This window comes from Rhinolophus ferrumequinum, chromosome 25, assembly GCF_004115265.2.
Source record: "Rhinolophus ferrumequinum isolate MPI-CBG mRhiFer1 chromosome 25, mRhiFer1_v1.p, whole genome shotgun sequence".
In the NCBI taxonomy this organism is placed as follows: domain Eukaryota; kingdom Metazoa; phylum Chordata; class Mammalia; order Chiroptera; family Rhinolophidae; genus Rhinolophus; species Rhinolophus ferrumequinum.
This window is the reverse complement of record NC_046308.1, coordinates 22,429,356-22,445,491: the sequence shown is the minus strand read 5'-3', so window position 1 is coordinate 22,445,491 and position 16,136 is coordinate 22,429,356. Positions and strand designations below refer to the sequence as shown.

General features: G+C 53.4%; 1 protein-coding gene across 4 annotated transcripts in view; it reads left to right on the top strand.

Annotated features, from left to right (window-relative positions):
- The window catches only part of CABIN1 (calcineurin binding protein 1), a 145,578-nt gene that overhangs the window by 71,136 nt on the left and 58,306 nt on the right, over positions 1-16,136 (top strand). For all 4 annotated transcript variants that reach the window (XM_033098575.1, XM_033098574.1, XM_033098577.1 and 1 more), the window contains 2 exons: positions 10,291-10,473; positions 15,749-16,080. In XM_033098575.1, the coding sequence (XP_032954466.1) occupies positions 10,291-10,473; positions 15,749-16,080 (515 nt within the window). The remainder of the gene's footprint in view (positions 1-10,290; positions 10,474-15,748; positions 16,081-16,136) is intronic.

Here is a 16,136-nt window from a genome sequence, read left to right as displayed (position 1 = left end):
ATTTGCCACCAAGTAGACAGGGAGCCAAGCACCGGGATTTCCCCTGGGCATGGTCAGGCAACCCTGCCTTAGAGCTGCCTTCATAGGCCTTTGCTTCAAAACCAGAAATCAGCTGGGTCAGTTCTTATTTGGTAAGATTTAGAAGAGTTTTAGAAAAGTGATTCCAGGTATGTTGTGGCAGCTTGACCTTTGATAGTGGCTTCTCAGTAGGACTCTGATTCGCCTCTGACCTGGCCCCACCTGCTTCCTTGTGTATCCATGCTAGGGCTGGAAGCTTCCTGTAGCCTATCCACAACTCTGGTTACAAGCCCTTTGAACTGGCCCTCAGGTGCCTCAGCCTGCACCACAGCAGGGTACCCACAGCTGACCTGACGAGGGGCCCTCTGGCCAAGCTGAGAGAGCCAGAGCCAGAGCGCAGACTCCGTCGTGGGTACCGCTCCTGGCGGCCCTGCCTGACCACTCCTCCTTGCCTGACTTCTCCCTTCCATCCATCTTGGAATTTACCCAGAGCGCTGGAATCCTTAGCGTTGAAGCTCCCTGACGAGGAAAAGAAAGTCACTTGGGGCGCACATTTTGACCTTCCCAGACTCCCAGTGATTGCTGTTTATATGTGTTTACACACAGCATAATGAGATTTCTGAACAAAATCTGTTCCCCTCCCAGCATGCTGTGTGTGTGTGTGTGTGTGTGCGCGCGCGCGCACATATGTGTGAATAACTGGACCCTACCACACAGCAGCGTGTGCCTGCGCTGTGCTGGGCTCCAGGCTGGGTGCCTGTAGTGGTAGCATGTTCTCGTCCTCACAGTTGCCCTGCAGCCTTGGCCACGTGTCCTGTTCCCGTGAGGAAGCCCAGCTGAAGGCAGGCGGCTGCTCACCCAGGGCCGTGTGGCCAGTTAGGGCTAAGCCAAGGAAGAGCTAGAGGCTCAGTCTCCTTCCAGCGCAGGCCAGGGGAGGCTACCACAGGCGGTGCCCCGTGCCCCCTGCCCTGTTGGAGGCTGGGTCTGTGTGCGCATCCCCCGTTATTGGAAGCTCACCGGTGGCAGGACGCTTACAGAACGCCTGGGTCCGTAACCTGACCTGGTTCGTCCGGCCTTTGGGAGGTGTCCATAGTATCTCTGTTGGACTGGCCAAGACCTTTGCTGTCTGTCTGACAGGCCCTGTGCCACATCCAAATGCCGGAGCCAGAAGGAGTCTCAGAGATGCGAGGCGGAGCCTTCTCCGGCTCACCTGTGGCCATGCCCATCCAGGTGTTTCATCAGCACTGTGCCAGGTGCACAGAGCAGTTGTGGTCCCTGCAGCAGGCTCTTCAGAGCGGAGGCAGGTGTGAATCAGTGAACTGCATAGCTGAGGGTTGGGGTGCAATTGAAACTGTCCCAAGGAGACCTGGCCTGGCCTTTCGGGGGGGTGGGAGGCCTTCCTGAGGAGGCGAAGCTTAGCCAGGAGCTGAGGGATGTGTTGGTGTTTCCCCTGAGAGTAGGAGTGAGAGGGAGGGACCATGTCAGGGTCAGAGTGGGACCTTCAGGGGCTGGTGTCCATGGTTGGATGCCCACCTGGCCCTATTTGTACACAGACGAGGCTGCCTTGAGTCCCAAGATGTAGAGTGTAGGCTGGGTGGGCCTTCCGGGGGAGGCCAGGGTGCCTTGTACCAAGCCCCCCATGTGACATCCATCCTCACCTGCCATGTTGCCGTCTGTGTCATGTGCTGTCTGTGCTCATCGTCGCCTGCTCAGCCTCCATCAATATTGCCCGTGCTGCCCCTAACCCTGACCACACTCTGTCTCCAGGCTTTGTCTTTCTGCTTGCACTGTCACGGCTCGCTTCAGGGGACAGCAGACCGCATGCGTCACCCTCAGTCCGGCTCCCTGCTCCCCATGTGGCCAGGCGTGCCTCCACATCTGGTCCTGTGATTTGGAGAGCGTGTGTTTGACGTGCTTGGCTTCTGCCCACAGCCCATCCTCCCGGTTCTGGCCCAATGCGGATGCAGCCGCCTGCCCATCTGGCAGGTTTCTCAGTCCTGTATTCCCAGTGCTTTGCTCTTTCTTGCTTTAAAAAAATAACAAAGGCAACAGACTCTAAGATACCAAGGTATCGTTAGAAGGACAGTTGTGTGAAAATGCACATTGTGCACAGTCGCCAAGATGCTCCCAGGGAGTTGCTGCAGACGGCAGTCGGTGCTGGAGGGCAGGCCTGGCCGGCTCTGCTCACCGGCATCCCTCCCCGGGCAAGAGCAAGTCACCCTGTGGGCGGCAAGCTGCGCTCCTGTGCACAGCCCCTCACCAAAGTGGGGGGGGCACTCTGAGAGCAGCTCAGCTCGTCCTGCGTGCCCCCCACAGGGTGGGACCGGGTCTGAGGGCAGGGAGGGAGGCTGCCAGAGGGCAGACCCGGTCACCTCCTTTGTTCTCCTCTCCTTCGTTCTTACCTTTTTAAAACTGTTACGAGCCATGGCTAGTCATGGCATTTGTTGAGGACCTGGTATGTGCTAGGCATGGAAGAGGGTGCCATGGGGAAAGCCACGATGAGGGCATCCTGATCCCTGCTGCCTGGTTGCATCTGTGTGTCCCTAGGTAGTGTAATAGGACAGTGGTCAGTGCCAACGGGGGGTGCCTTGAGCTGGCTCTGGGGTTTGGTGGGTTGAGGAGCTTCCTGGAGGAAGCAGACCTCCCGCGAGGCCTGGGGGCCCTTTTGGGTACGCGGCAATGGGAGCAAAGACATGGAAGCTGTGGAGGCCTACAGCTTTTGAATACCAAGGTGATTAGAGTGGGCAGACGGAGGCCTTGAGAGGAGAGAGAGCGCTTGGGCAACCAGCTAGGCCTGACGGGATTCTTCCCTGGTACTCGCCTGCTGACCCTCATGTGTCTGCCTCTTTTGGGGGCCCCCTGAGTTTCTGGTGTCTCTTTCTTTTGGGCTTCTGTCCAGTCTCTTTAGCCTGCAGGAGGGTTCCCCCATCCCACACAGCCAGCCCTGCTCCCCGTAGACATGGCCTTTCCCAGTGGTCATCAGGGGCCAACTGGGACAGTGTTTGTCCAGTTGAAAGATTTCTCAAAATACCGATTCCATCCAGTTTACTTTTCTTAGAAACCATTGTTTTCTAGTTGACAGAACACTTACGATCTAGTCAGAGTTGCTGAAATTTTTGATGACACAACCATGTCTTTTTCCTCAAACTTTCACTGAACTGATCTGATGGAATAAATAGCTGTGAACTGTTTCTAGTCTTACTACTGGAGCAAATGGAGAAAACGCATATCAGGAAACTTGTATCTTGTGACTAAAGAGCTCTTATAGCTGGCCTGGAATTCCTAAGAGTACCAAGGGATTTGAACTAAGTCAAATCTGAGCAAAAAACTCCTCCAAATATTGTCGCTCTCACAGCACGTGGGCTGGGCAACCTTGCTGTCACCAAGCCAGATTCCTTTCCCTCTGCATCCCCAGCTCTCATCTCTTTGCAGTTTGCCCTGCGGGTCCCACCCTGGAAGTGGAGGGTGCCAGGGCTTAGAAGCAGGCGGTGTCATCAGCAGTTGGTTGGCAGACACACGTCCCTCTAAGGATTCAACAGAGGGGCTGGACTGGCCCAGAGGCACAGCAGTGAAATGTTCCAGTGATTAACAGTAAGAGAATGAAGTATTTACAATCTTGCCACAAATATTAATCGGTGTGAGCAGGCGTTGTATGGATTTAAAAGAACATCGTGAAAGAAGAACAGGGCAGCCTCTGTAGCCTGCCCGTGAGTGCCATTCTTCTTTCTTGTTGGTCTCTAGGCAGGAGCCTGGGCTGTGCGCTGTCCCCAGAGCCCCGTACAGTGTATGTGTTTCCCTGCCCAGCCCTGTAGGAAGCCTGGCTCTTCAGCTGAGTCTGGCTCCCCTACACCGAAGAGGTATCCCTCTGTTTCCTGCTCTGCTTCAGGACCAGGGGTCAGGAGAAGCCCTGGCCTGGGTCCGTCTGCAGAACCTCCAGGTCGTGGCTGAGTCAGGATGGCCCCCGCTTCTGTCGGCCTTTGCCTCCCCGCTCCGGCCCTGCCACACCAGGCAGGCAGGAGAACGAGCTGCTGCCACTAGGCTTGGCAGCCTTTGCCTGCAGAGCATCAGCAGACGTACCTGGTTCTTCTTTGAGTGTCAGCACAGTCCAGCACCCTGGGGGTGTTCCACTGTGCCTGGCCTGCACCTGGGCCTCTGGGATGTGGAGGAAGCACCCCCAAGCCATTAGCGCAGTTACACAAAGCCATGTGTCAGCCTGTTTGGACCCTCGGCCCATAGAGTCCCAGATAAGAACTGTGACGCCTAGGGATGGCTTTGTGGAGAAGGTGGGACTAGAGCCAGACAGAGGCTCAGCTCATGGCAGGCCCCTGGAAGCTGGTGTTCCCCAGGCCAGAACCTCCGTGCCCCCCACACTCATACTGGCTCCATGTTCCTTACTGTTGGGGCGCACTGGCCGCATGAAGGCTGTGCACGGTGGTGCTTGAGCCTGTGCTGAATTCAGCTGTCCTAGAGGCAGGTGGAGTGTGGCTCAGGGACAGTTGGTCCTTGCCCAGAGGCACATAGCTGGTAGGTGGGGGCCAAGGCTGTTTGCTCACTCACCCCAGGAGCCTTTACCCCTGCTCCCCTAGATGTTTCCCCATTCATGGCCCTCCCTGGGTGCCCTGGCCTTTCCTTGGCAGTGTGCCTGGTGACCTGAGAGTTGACACTCTGCAGAGGGGCCTTCTGGGAGTGGGGAGAGCAAAGAGGTCAGTGGCGTCCTTCCCTTTCCTCCTGTCCCACTGCAGAAGCCTCCAGAGCCGGAGCTTCCCACCTGTCGGGCTGCTCTGGGTCTCACAGCCCAGCCCAAATAGCGCTCTGATCTCTGCACCGCTCCCCGCTCCCTTGCTGCCACCCGCCCAGCCGTCTCATCTGGCTCCCCCGTCCCCTGAATGCTTCCTAGCACTGTGAGCCCGTCGTTGCCTGTCGCGCTCCCCATCCCATCTGGCCCAGCCCCTGAGCTGTCACTCTACAGTGGCCCAGCTGGTGGTGAGAAGATGGTCCTCACGGCACATCTCATCCACCATCTGTCTGTGGTGTCACGGAGGGCCTTGGTTAGCGGCACCAGGGAAGGTCCGATTTGCCAGGAGAGGAGGGAAAGGGTGAGGCGCCATCTGCCCAGGTCAGTAGAGTCGTGCTACAAGGGCTTCTTCATTCCTCTCTTTCACCCTTACTGATGTCAAAGAAATGAAACTTAGTTCTGTTTTGATCTGACTTGCTTCTTGGTGAGAAACTTTGGGTTGCTTCTTAGTATTTAAAATCAGGACCATTTTAAGCAGCCTGTGTCAACCCTCTCAGACACACAAGATCGGAAGGGATTGGAGAGAGACTTGGCGCTGGGCCTTCTGAGTGCCCATTGGTGGCTTGTTTGCTGCGATGCGTTTGTCCTCGTCTCCTGCCCTCAGGTGGGCAGGAACCTTGGCAAACCCCCCTCCCTCTCACAGGCCTGGTGGGAGAGGGTTCCAGCTCTGACCCAGCAGCCCGCCTGCAGGGGCGCCACATGACAGGTGGCCCTTGGGGGCTTTCAGACCCTTTTCCCTTCCCTTCTGAGCATCAGCCTTCCTCAGGGCGCCTTGGGTCCCATGATCACCCTGGGACAAGAGCTTGTCTAGCGTCACCGCAGTGCCACCCAGGGTCAGTGCAGGCCGCTGCTCTCTGCCCTTTCAGAGGGTCGGCTGTGCTGGGTTCTCACAAGCTTGTCTAAGAGGCTTGAGGAATGTGTGGTCACAGCCCCTGTCCCTGCCAGGTCCCTTGGCTTGCATGTGTCCTTGCTGTGGATGTTATTTTACCAAAGACTCAGCAGAGGCCCCACCTGCCGATTGTTGCTCCCGGTGGAGCAGACACGCTGAAGCGCAGTGCCGCCCTTTCTTGGCCACACCTGTCTGTGTGGTCTGCTGCCTTTGCTGTTCGCTCTGGTGCATAGGAGAATCCCTCACTAAGCAGCACTGAGAGGGCATTAGCACGTGGGGAGTAAATATCCGTTTGTTTAAGCCAGTCCGTGGTTTTTGTAATGATCACACTGGATTCCACCAAATTAGTGATTCTTTCAGGCTCAGAGCCCAACAGCTTGTGAGCACATGAGCTCATCAGGCAGCATGCCAGTCCTCGTGAGATCCTCCCAGCAAGGCTTGCTTCCTGGACGCTTGCCACACGGCGTCCTGCTCAGCCGTGCAGTGACTTAACTGGTGGGATGCTGGCTAAGGAGTGCCTGCCCTGACTTTCAGGACTCCTTAAACGTCAGGGACCGTCACTCCCATGTGCCAGGCACGAGGCCAGGCCCCTGTGGGGATCCCGTGAGTGTTTTGGAGACAGAGGCAGGGGGAGCAGGGACAAACATATCAAATAGAAAAGTGTCAAGCGGATGCCTGAAGCAGCCTGCGTGGCAGGGCTGGGATTGGAATGCAGGTTTGGGACTGCCAAGTTCCAAGGACCCTGTGTGGCCTCTGGAGCCGAGGGTAACTTACCAGCCTTCCCTTTCCACGTGAAGAATGAATGGCCCCCGCCACTTCTCTGGGAGAAGTGATCCCCTCACACTGGGGACTCAGGTTTGGGACTTCTTGTGAGGGCTGCAGGCCTGCCGTAATTTCCCCTCAGCGCTTATGGAGCCTTGGGGGTCTGGCCTTGAGAGTCAGGGAAGAGCCCCTCACTGAGTGTGAGGCAGAGAGGTCCAGTCAGGTCCCTACTCCCCCATCAGTGAGACACAGAGCTTCTGTGTTGGTCCCTCAGGGGTCTCCCATGCCTCCCATCCCGGTTTCTTATGCTCCATCGGCTCAGCTGACACATGACCCACAGTTCCTGGGCAGTGGACATTGCACAGGCAGCTAGGGAAGATGGACTGCAGCAGGCTATGTGGGGCTGCCTGGGAGGTCGCTGTCCCCAAACCCTGGTCTGTGAGCAGATGTTGGTGAAGAGGTCGGAGCAGTGGGCTGCCTTTGGAAGCACAGGCCTACTTCCCAGTGTTCCTCTGTGCGGCGGGCCTGCTTTGGCCCGTCTGGTCGTGTGAGTGTGTAAGAAGCGGTCACCTCCCCGTCAACGTGGTCCGTTCAGGTGTTGTGTCCAGTGTGGCATAAGCAAAGCCCTCTGCCCTTCAGAACTAAACCGCTTAATGTCAAGTCTGAGACATTAGAGAGAAAATAGGTTCAGGTTCTTTGAAGTATCAGACCCTGTTTCAAGTGCTTTACGTGTATTAACCTATTTAATCCTCGTAACAATTCTATGAAGTGGGCACTTGACTTAATCAGTTTTGCATATGAGGAAACTAAAGTGTAAAGAAAGTATGCAATTGCATAGGCTCTCCAACCTAGTCAGTGACAGAGCAGCTTAAAACAGCTTTACATTTTGTGACAAGTTTGTTTGCCCACTTCGCAGCACCTGTCTGGCCCTGGGTAATTGTCTGCTAGGTACTAATGCATCATCCAATACCAGGTTTTCAGGGCAGCAGAGCAAAGGGTTAGAGGGTCCTGGGGGCCGTGTCTGACCTTCTCCTTGATTTTCTCCTAGAAGCCACTGTGGCATGGACCTTTCTGATATGATACATGATTGCAGTTCAAAGGTTGGGTATGGATTTACCTGTTCAAGGTCACACAACTAGTCAGTGGCCCGAGAGGAAGTTGAACTTAACCTTCTTGATTACTATTTCATTGAGCTTTACCTTCAGTTACACAGAGTTCAAGACAAAACAAAGTTTTATTTTTACAATGCTTAACATTTTATCTCTACTGTTGGTTTATTATTTATACCTCTTTTTAAAAACATGACTTTTTAGCGTTAACAAAAACACATCTTTAAGTAATCACAGTCTACCTTGAAATGATACTATACTACTTCATGTGCGGTGTTAAGAACCTCCCATCTCTACTCTTGTTTTCATTCATTTCAGTTTTACACATACCGTAAACACCCAATATGTTGCTACTATTTTTGCTTTAGACAATAGTCAATATTTTAGAGAAATTAAAAATATGGAAAAAAATCTTTTATATTTATCATTACTTTATTTCTAAGGAAAGTCATTTCTTTATATAGATCCACGTTTTTGTCTGGTTTTAATTCATTCTACCTGAAGAACTAACATTTCTTGTAACACAGACCTGATAGTAAGGAATCCTCAGTTTTTGTTTGTCTGAAAAAAGTCTTTTATTTCACCTTCATTTTGAGAGAGATTTTCACTGGATATAGAATTCTGGGTTGACTTTTTTTCCTTTCAGCACTTTATAGACGTTTGACTTGCATAGTTTCTGATGAGAATTATGTTGTATTTCTTAACTTTGTTCTTCTGTATGTGATGTTTTTCTCTACCATCAAGACTCTCTGTACCATTGGTTTTCAGCAGTTTGAATATGATGTAATGGTGTGATTAAAAAAATATATACGTGTGTGAAGAAGTCTTTGACTTGCTTGGTGGTCTCTGAGATTCTTGGTGATTTGATATCTTTCATTATTTTTAGCAATTATCTCAGTCATTATCTCTTAAAATATTTTTTCTGTCCTGTTTCTGTCTCATCTTTTTCTGGGATCCCAATTAATATTTTAGATCATTTCGATGCTCTTGGACGATCTGTTCTGATTTCCCCCCACTCTGTTTCTCTCAGTTTGGATTATTTTTACTGACTATTCAAGTTTTGATTATTTTTCCCTCAGCTGTGTCACATCTGCTGAGAACTTGAAAAAGGCATTCTACATCTTACTGTTTTTGTTCATTGCTAGCATCTCTATTTGACTCTTGCTTATAGTTTCCCTATCAGACCTGAAATTCCCCATCTGTTCATGCATGTGTCCACCTTTTCCACTAGAACCTTTTAACATACTCATCATATTTATGAATCATATTAATCTTAGTTGTTTTAAATTCTCCCTCAGGTAGTTGCAACATCTGGGTCATCTCTGAGTCTGGTTATGTTGATTATTTTGTCTCTTTACAATGTTCTTTTGTGTGTGTCTCATAATTTTTATGTTGAATACCAGGTATCATGTGTAGGACAGAGAGACTGAATTAAATAACATTTATGCCTGGAATGAGCTTCTCTCTTCTGTTTCTAGGCCATTGGCAGGGGGAAGAGGGAGGAGTTGAGTTAAGCTAGTCAGCAGTTGAGCTGGGGTTGGGTTTTATTGTTGTGATTACCTTCTGTGCACCACCAGCTTGAAATTCCTCTGATGTTACCTTATGCTTAGAGTAGGGGCTGGTTTTTGCCACAAGGTTTTTCTCAGTATTCCTTTTCCACCTTCTCTCCATGTTCTTGCCCCTCTTCCTGTAGTAGACACCTTTATGTGTTACTGGTACTTGGTAGCGTAGAGTGGGGGGCAGGGTTCGCTCTCTCTTGTCTTGGTCTAGCCTCAGACTTAGGCGAATGTGTTCCTGTGTCTGGGAAGTGGGTCTCTCTCTCTCAGTGATTCATTTCCTGCCCCCGTGGTGGGAGACCTGGATGTTTGGGCCCTGGAGGTTTCCTGCCCCTCTGTCGGGGTAGGCTTTTTTCTTTTCCCTTCCCCAAACTACAGTGGGTCTTTGCCTGTATCCTGGAGGCAATAAGGTTTGCTGCCCCTCCCCTGGTGGCTTAAGGCTTTGTTCCTTAAGAGAGGAAGGTTCAGCCAGGGCTTCATGCCTTTCCCATGGCAGTGGCCACTCCTCTTCTCCAGGCCTGCACCCTAGGAAGGTTCCCTCCAGTCTCCTGCCCTGACCCTGCTCTTTCTCATGAGCACCTGTGGAGGTCCAAGGAGAGGCGCCAACGAGTAGATACCAGCCTCCCTTGTTTCTGTGACTCCCAGGAGTCTGTACTCTTGTGCCAGACCATACTTGGCCTTTAGCAACTGGTTAAAAATGTTTGCTGGATTCTTACCCACTTCAGGTGTTTATGCCTATTGTGTCTGTATGTAGAAATACTATTAATATATAATGATGTTCTACTGTGCATCTCTACCCAAGTCCACATTCAGCAACATCACGTTGGTAGCTGGAAGTCAGCCACGGTGGGAGTATTTACACCGCAGAAATCAGTAAATGCTACACCTGAGGCTTTCCCCCCCCCACCCCCGAGAGCCAATTGTTAAACATTTACCCGAACACCATTGTTGGGGGAAACTCCCAGCAGGTTGCCATGGATACTGATACCTTTGGTGAGTGGCTCGGCGGCCTCCAGGACAGGTTGGGCTCGGCTGTGTTTGGGCTGTCTCCTCTGTAGGGCAGTCACCAGGCCTCCGGCGGGGACACTCGCCTTGGGGAGCCCCTCCATGTTGGAGGTGGTGGGTTCATGCTGCCACCCTTTCTCCCTCTTCTCCCCGCAGAGCGCAGCCAGGACAGCACGGCCGTGGCGCTTTCGGACTCCAGCTCGACCCAGGACTTCTTTAACGAGCCCACCAGCTCACTGGAGGGCTCCCGGAAGGCCTATACTGAAAAGAGGCTGCCTATTCCGAGTTCCCAACCAGGACCGACTGGTAAAGACCTTCCAGGGGCCACAGAGGAAAGAGGTATGAAGACCTAACTCGGTGCTTTGATGTCCTGTGCAGTCTGGGCAGCACTGAAGAACAAGGCCCAGGCCCTGCCTAGCTTCCATCCTCGCGCCTCCCCCTGCTGCCCTGGCACCTCGGTTGGGCAAGTTACTCACCTGTGTGGGCCTCCGCTGTCCTCCCTGTAGATGGGAGTAGTCCCAAGGCCACACCCAGGGTTGTGAGGATTAAATGAGGCGACTCAGGGAGGGGCTCGCACGGTGTCTGGTACATAGTGTGCACTCAGTGACACTGTCGTTGCTGTTATGAACCCCCACAGCCTCGTGTGGGAAAGCCATGTCCATGACATGAGTGCCCCAGTTTCTTTTTTATTTTTTTCCTTGATAAATGGTTATTAAAAAAGTCTTTGGATCCTAAATGTCACAAATGTGTTTTCTTTTTAGTCTGGATCATATCTGGCCTTTAGGGAAAAAAATCCTCTTTTTTTTGGTGGTGAGAGAGGAACTGATCTTACTTACCCTGGGGTATGCCCAGCTCTCGTGGGGTCCCCAAGTCCCCTTTGTGGAACTTAGTGGGCAGAGCCCCACATCCAGACTTGCTGAGAGATTGCAGGTAGGCCGGGCATCCCTGGTACTGCTCTGAGACTGTGGCTGGTTGGCCAGCTGGGGATTTTGAAAGCCTTCCCACTCTGGCCAGGGCCAGGGCACACAGGTGTTTGCCAGACAATAACAACAACAACAACCCAGACCTATGCCCAGGAGTCCCGTGCCAGGCACTGTTTTAACTCAACCACCCTAGGGAAAAAGCACTGATGATTCCCATTTTACAGCTGAGGAAGCTGAGATTCAGAGCTGGGCAGGAATTTGCCCACATCGGTCTGCACCCTTAACTACTACCCCAAGGGTCTCTCCAGGTGGGCTGCATGGAGCAGGTGGGGTTGGTGATAACTTGCCCACCCCGGGGTCCCAGGCCTAGCCCCAGGAAGTTGCTGCACACACTCTGGAAAGGAGAGTTGGGGTTCAGAAGCTCATGTGTAGGTGTGGCACTGGGCCAAGGTCATTCGCCCTAGGGAAAGCCTCTTCCAGCTCTCTGCTCCTTGCCAGCCTCCCCTGCTGGCCTTAGAAGGGGATGACGCTGCACACCCTGTAGGTCCCCATTAGGATCAAGGGGACACAGAACAGGGGCCATGGATTTACCTGCCCTGGGCCCCCATCAAGAGAGGAACCCAATGCTCCACTTTCTCACGACGTGGTAATTATGCTATCCCAAACCAATGTTGACATTCTATAGCTGACAAACATACTACCATGTTTCCCCAATAATAAGACCGGGTCTTCTATTAAGTTTTGCTCCAAAAGACACATTAGGGCTTATGTTCAGGGGATGTCATCCTGAGAAATCATGTTAGAGCTTATTTTCCGGTTAGGTCTTTTTTTTGGGAAAACACGGTAGTTTGGAAGGAGAAAGAAGAAGTAACCTATATTCTCAATACTCCAATACAGCGACTGTTGTTCACGTCCAATCTTAAAACTAAGATTATTTTGGGGAGAAGTTCCAAGATGGCAGAATAGGTACATGCTTTGCCTGCCACCTCCCAGGGTCACATGAAAATTACAACTAAATTATAGAGCAATCAACCTCAAGACTCATCTGAAGACTAGCTGAACAGAACCCCTTTAACTAAGGATATAAAGAAGAGACCCCATGGAGACTGGAAAGAAAAAAATCTTGTTTACTATTGGACAAGAGACGCCTTCCATCTGTGCTCTGTGACCCATCCAGCAGCAAACTGCTGTGGGTGCTGTTGTGTCACAGGCCTCTCTCCACCACGCTTGGGGAAGTGTGTGGCGGGGAGGCCTGGAGGTGTCTCTGAGCTCAGAGAAGGTCAGCTTTGGTCTGGCCCAGCCTTTCAGTCCTTTCTGGACACACGAGGAGCATGCGGCTTCTTCCCTCCTTCCATTCAGAACCAGTGGGTTAAGCAGACAGTGTGTGGAGCTGGCCGTTGGTAAAGAAAGTTAGGTGTCAAATATATGGTGACAAAAGGAGGTTTACTATGGGTGGTGAACACACGATACAATGTACGCGAACACACGCTACAACACGACATATTCTAGAATTGTACACTTGAAACCTGTATAATTTTATTAACTAGTGTCACCCCAATAAATTTAATTTAAAAATGAAAAAAAACAAAACAAAAAACAGGATAGAACCAAAGACACTGCAGTAGCTGGTGCGCTTGAAAGGAAGCATCCTGCTTCCACGAGCACGTTCCTCCCCTCTAAGCCCAGCTCTTCCTGGGTGGTGAAATTGACCAACTTCCTGTCAAAAGAGTAGGTGCAGCAGGAATGCATTCTGAGCCGCTCCTGGCGGAGAGTGAGAGGAGCCGAGTGCCCTCCAGGCCTGGCGCTGGTCCGTGGCCATTTCTGAACCGCACTCTTCTGGGCTCCCAGTGGGCAACAGCCGTAGCCACCAGGGCCCCGGGGCTCTAGCAGCTTTTGGCCAAGATGTGGTGCCAGGCTAGCACTGAGTGTGTGCCCTGAGTGTGCACCACACCCCTAGCCCTCCAGACACACCCTTGTGGGTGGGCCTGCCACCAGCCTGCTGCTGCTTTCATGGTCATGTCACAGGACACAGGCCTCACTCACACATTTCATGTCCATTGTTGAGCTGCAGGGTATAGTGGAGCCTCAGTCTGCGCCAGGCAATGGATCTGACAGCCGAGCCCTGCCTGGCATCCAGGTGTACTCCATCCCCCACTGTCCAGCAGGCATGAGCTGTCCCTCTTCCCAAGGACTCACCTCCCTTATTTAATTCTCCACTCTGGTCTGTGCCCAGGTACCTCAAGGAAAGGGGTTTCCCTGTAGGTGACTGTTGCAGCTAGAGGAAGCTCACCTTTTCAGGAGTCAGAGCTTCGAAAAAAGTCTAAAATGTAAGTGTAGCAACAGTAAAGATTTATGTTTTTAACAGAGAAAAAGGCCACCCACAATTTCACCACCTAAACACAAGCCCGCTCTGTTAATATCGCTCTGAGGCCAACAGAGTTGTCAACGACCTGTGTGGTCCAGGCAGTGGATACCGGTGCCTGGCCTGGCTCTCCCTGCCAGCTGGGCCCAGGGCAGGACATGGGCCAAGGATGCACGTCGTCCAGGGACCACCATTCCTGTGGCTGCCCCGGTCCCTTCTGGTTAAGTAGAGGCCTGGTGACGGTGCCTGAGTGCCTAGTGCAGGGCAGGGTGGGGTGAGCTGGATCGGCCGGCTCTGTGTTCTGCTCATTTGGCACATGCACTGTGGGCATTCCACGCCAGTCCTCATTGCCAGCAGCAGGCACTGGCCTAGGACGGAGTGGCCACAGGATACGCTGCTTGCTTTCTGTCAGTAGAAGGAAGTTCCTGTCTTCACGCTGCCAGGGTTTGAATTGGACATACTGGCTGGGAAGTGTTGTGTGGGCTTGTTGACCTTTCTGACCCTGTGCCTTCCACTGAGGTGACCTGTGAGGCCTATTGAGCCGTGGGAATGGATGCTGTGGGGGAGTCATGTCACCCATCTCTTCTGGGCCTCAGGCTCCCCAGAACCCGGAGCAACTGGGTTTTTAACACGCTATTTTGTTACTGTTCTTTGTGTGTCTTTAGCTGTGTTTTGAGCTCTCTGGATTAATTCTTGACCTTCTACCCACTTTTCGTAAGAAGTGTGTTCCTGTATGTCTTCGTGCCTGAGCACTTAGTGCCTTATTTGAACCCATGAGAGGCCTGCATCTTCACCCAATTTCCCTTCCTCTCCTGTGCCTCGCACAGGGCTGGGCCCAGAGTCATTTGTCAGACCGTGTCTGTTGAGCCACATTTGAAATGTGTCCTTTGAATTGAACACGCTAGAAACTGGCCCATTTTTGAGAAAGGCGGTGGTATGTCCTGTCAGACGAGTGCCAGCCCTCCGCAGGCTCGCGGTTGCTGTTGTGGGACTGTGAGTGGAGGTGTGTGGAACCTACACGGTTTCCTGAGCTCCCATGAGAGGAGAGCATAGTGTCGAGATCAGATATGACCTGCTCCTCGGTCATTCACTCACTTCCAATGGCCCCCAGGCCCTGTGCTCGGCTCCGGGCGACGGGAGGGAAAGACACTCATGTGCATAAACCCAGTGGGATCAGTGACATCAGACAGGTGGGCCCAGGACGTGCTCTGCATATACCACCTGGGGGTGGGGAGGCCTGAAAGAGGAGCGGACACAGGGATGAGAGCTCACGGGCGGAGGCAGGGGAGGGAGCGGGGCAGGGCGTCTGTGTCCAGAAGGGAAGTCAGTGGGAGGCAGCAACATGGAGGGAGATGTTCCCAGTGGCTGGTCACGGGTGAGGCCAGGAGGGGAGCTGGGAGGGATGGCAGGACCGATGGCAGGTGGCCCGCGTGCCTTGGGAGGAGCTTGGCTTTGTCTTGGCAGCCAAGAGTCACGGGGAGTGACTACTTAGATTCTTTCCTTAGCAAAAAGAGCAGTGGTGGGCAAGCCCAGCGCTCATCTGATATCTGCACCATGATGCTTGGACTTGGCTTGAGGGGACCTTGGGGCCTCAGTCCTTGCCGACTCTGCCCTGTCCCAGTAGGAAAAGGGCCGTGAGGCTGAGGGCAGTCGGGGCTCAGCGCACAGCAAGGGAGGCTTCAGAGTTGGTACCTGGCTGCTTCTCTGGCCTCCAGCCAGGCTGTGCCAAACTCCTGGGTGACCAGGGGACTATCTCACCCTTGACACTCGCCCCCGCCCCTTCCCTTTCTCTCAAGCCAGAACAGTCTCCTTCTCCTGCAGCCCCTGCCACCCAGCCTGGGCTTTCCCGTGCTGCCTGCCCTGCTGTCCGGTGGAGCAGCCCTGGGTGTCCCGGTGCCAAGCTTGTGGTTCTCACACAGGAGCAGCAGCCACCGCCCTGGAGCGGGATGCTGGGCGGGCTGTGGGCCGAGGCGCTGAGTGGGGGAGCAGGTGCAGCCCCTTGTGTGCCTTTCCCGACTGTTCTATTCTGTGGTGGTGGTGGTGGCGGCCACACCTGCCCTTTGTGGGCTGCTTCCCCATCCACCTGCACAGGCCCCAGAGGTGGGACAGCCCTGTGCCACCATACGGAGGGGGACCCAGAGCCCAACCCTAACCCCGCTCTCTGCAGCCTTGGGGACCTGTTATGTGCCAGCTGGGACATCCTGTTTCACAGGGGAGGAGACTGGGAGCTACGCCTGTCACCTCACTGAGGTGCTTCTGTTGCTGGTGGTGGACTGCCTCAGGGCAGGGCCTAAAACTGAGGTGACTTTCTTTTCCTTCTCAACTGTAGGAAAAACTGAGGAGTCCTTGGAGAGTACCGAAGGCTTCCGGGCCACAGAGCAAGGCAGCCAGAAGCCTGCTGCAGACCTCCCAGCCTCTGCCTGCATCGCTGTCAAGCCCCCAGCATCTGCACCTGCCCTGTGGGACGGGAGGAAGAGAGGGGACCCGCCGGGGGAGCCAGCAGCCTTCCCGCAGGGGCTGCCAGCCGGCGCAGAGGAGCAGCGCCAGTTCCTCACGGAGCAGTGCATCACCGCCTTCCGCCTGTGCCTCAGCCGCTTCCCCCAGCACTACAAGAGCCTCTACCGGCTGGCCTTCCTCTACACCTACAGCAAGACTCACCGCGTGAGTGAGCAGGCCGCGTAGGTTGGGAGAGGAATTGGGTCTTCCCAGGTTCTGCA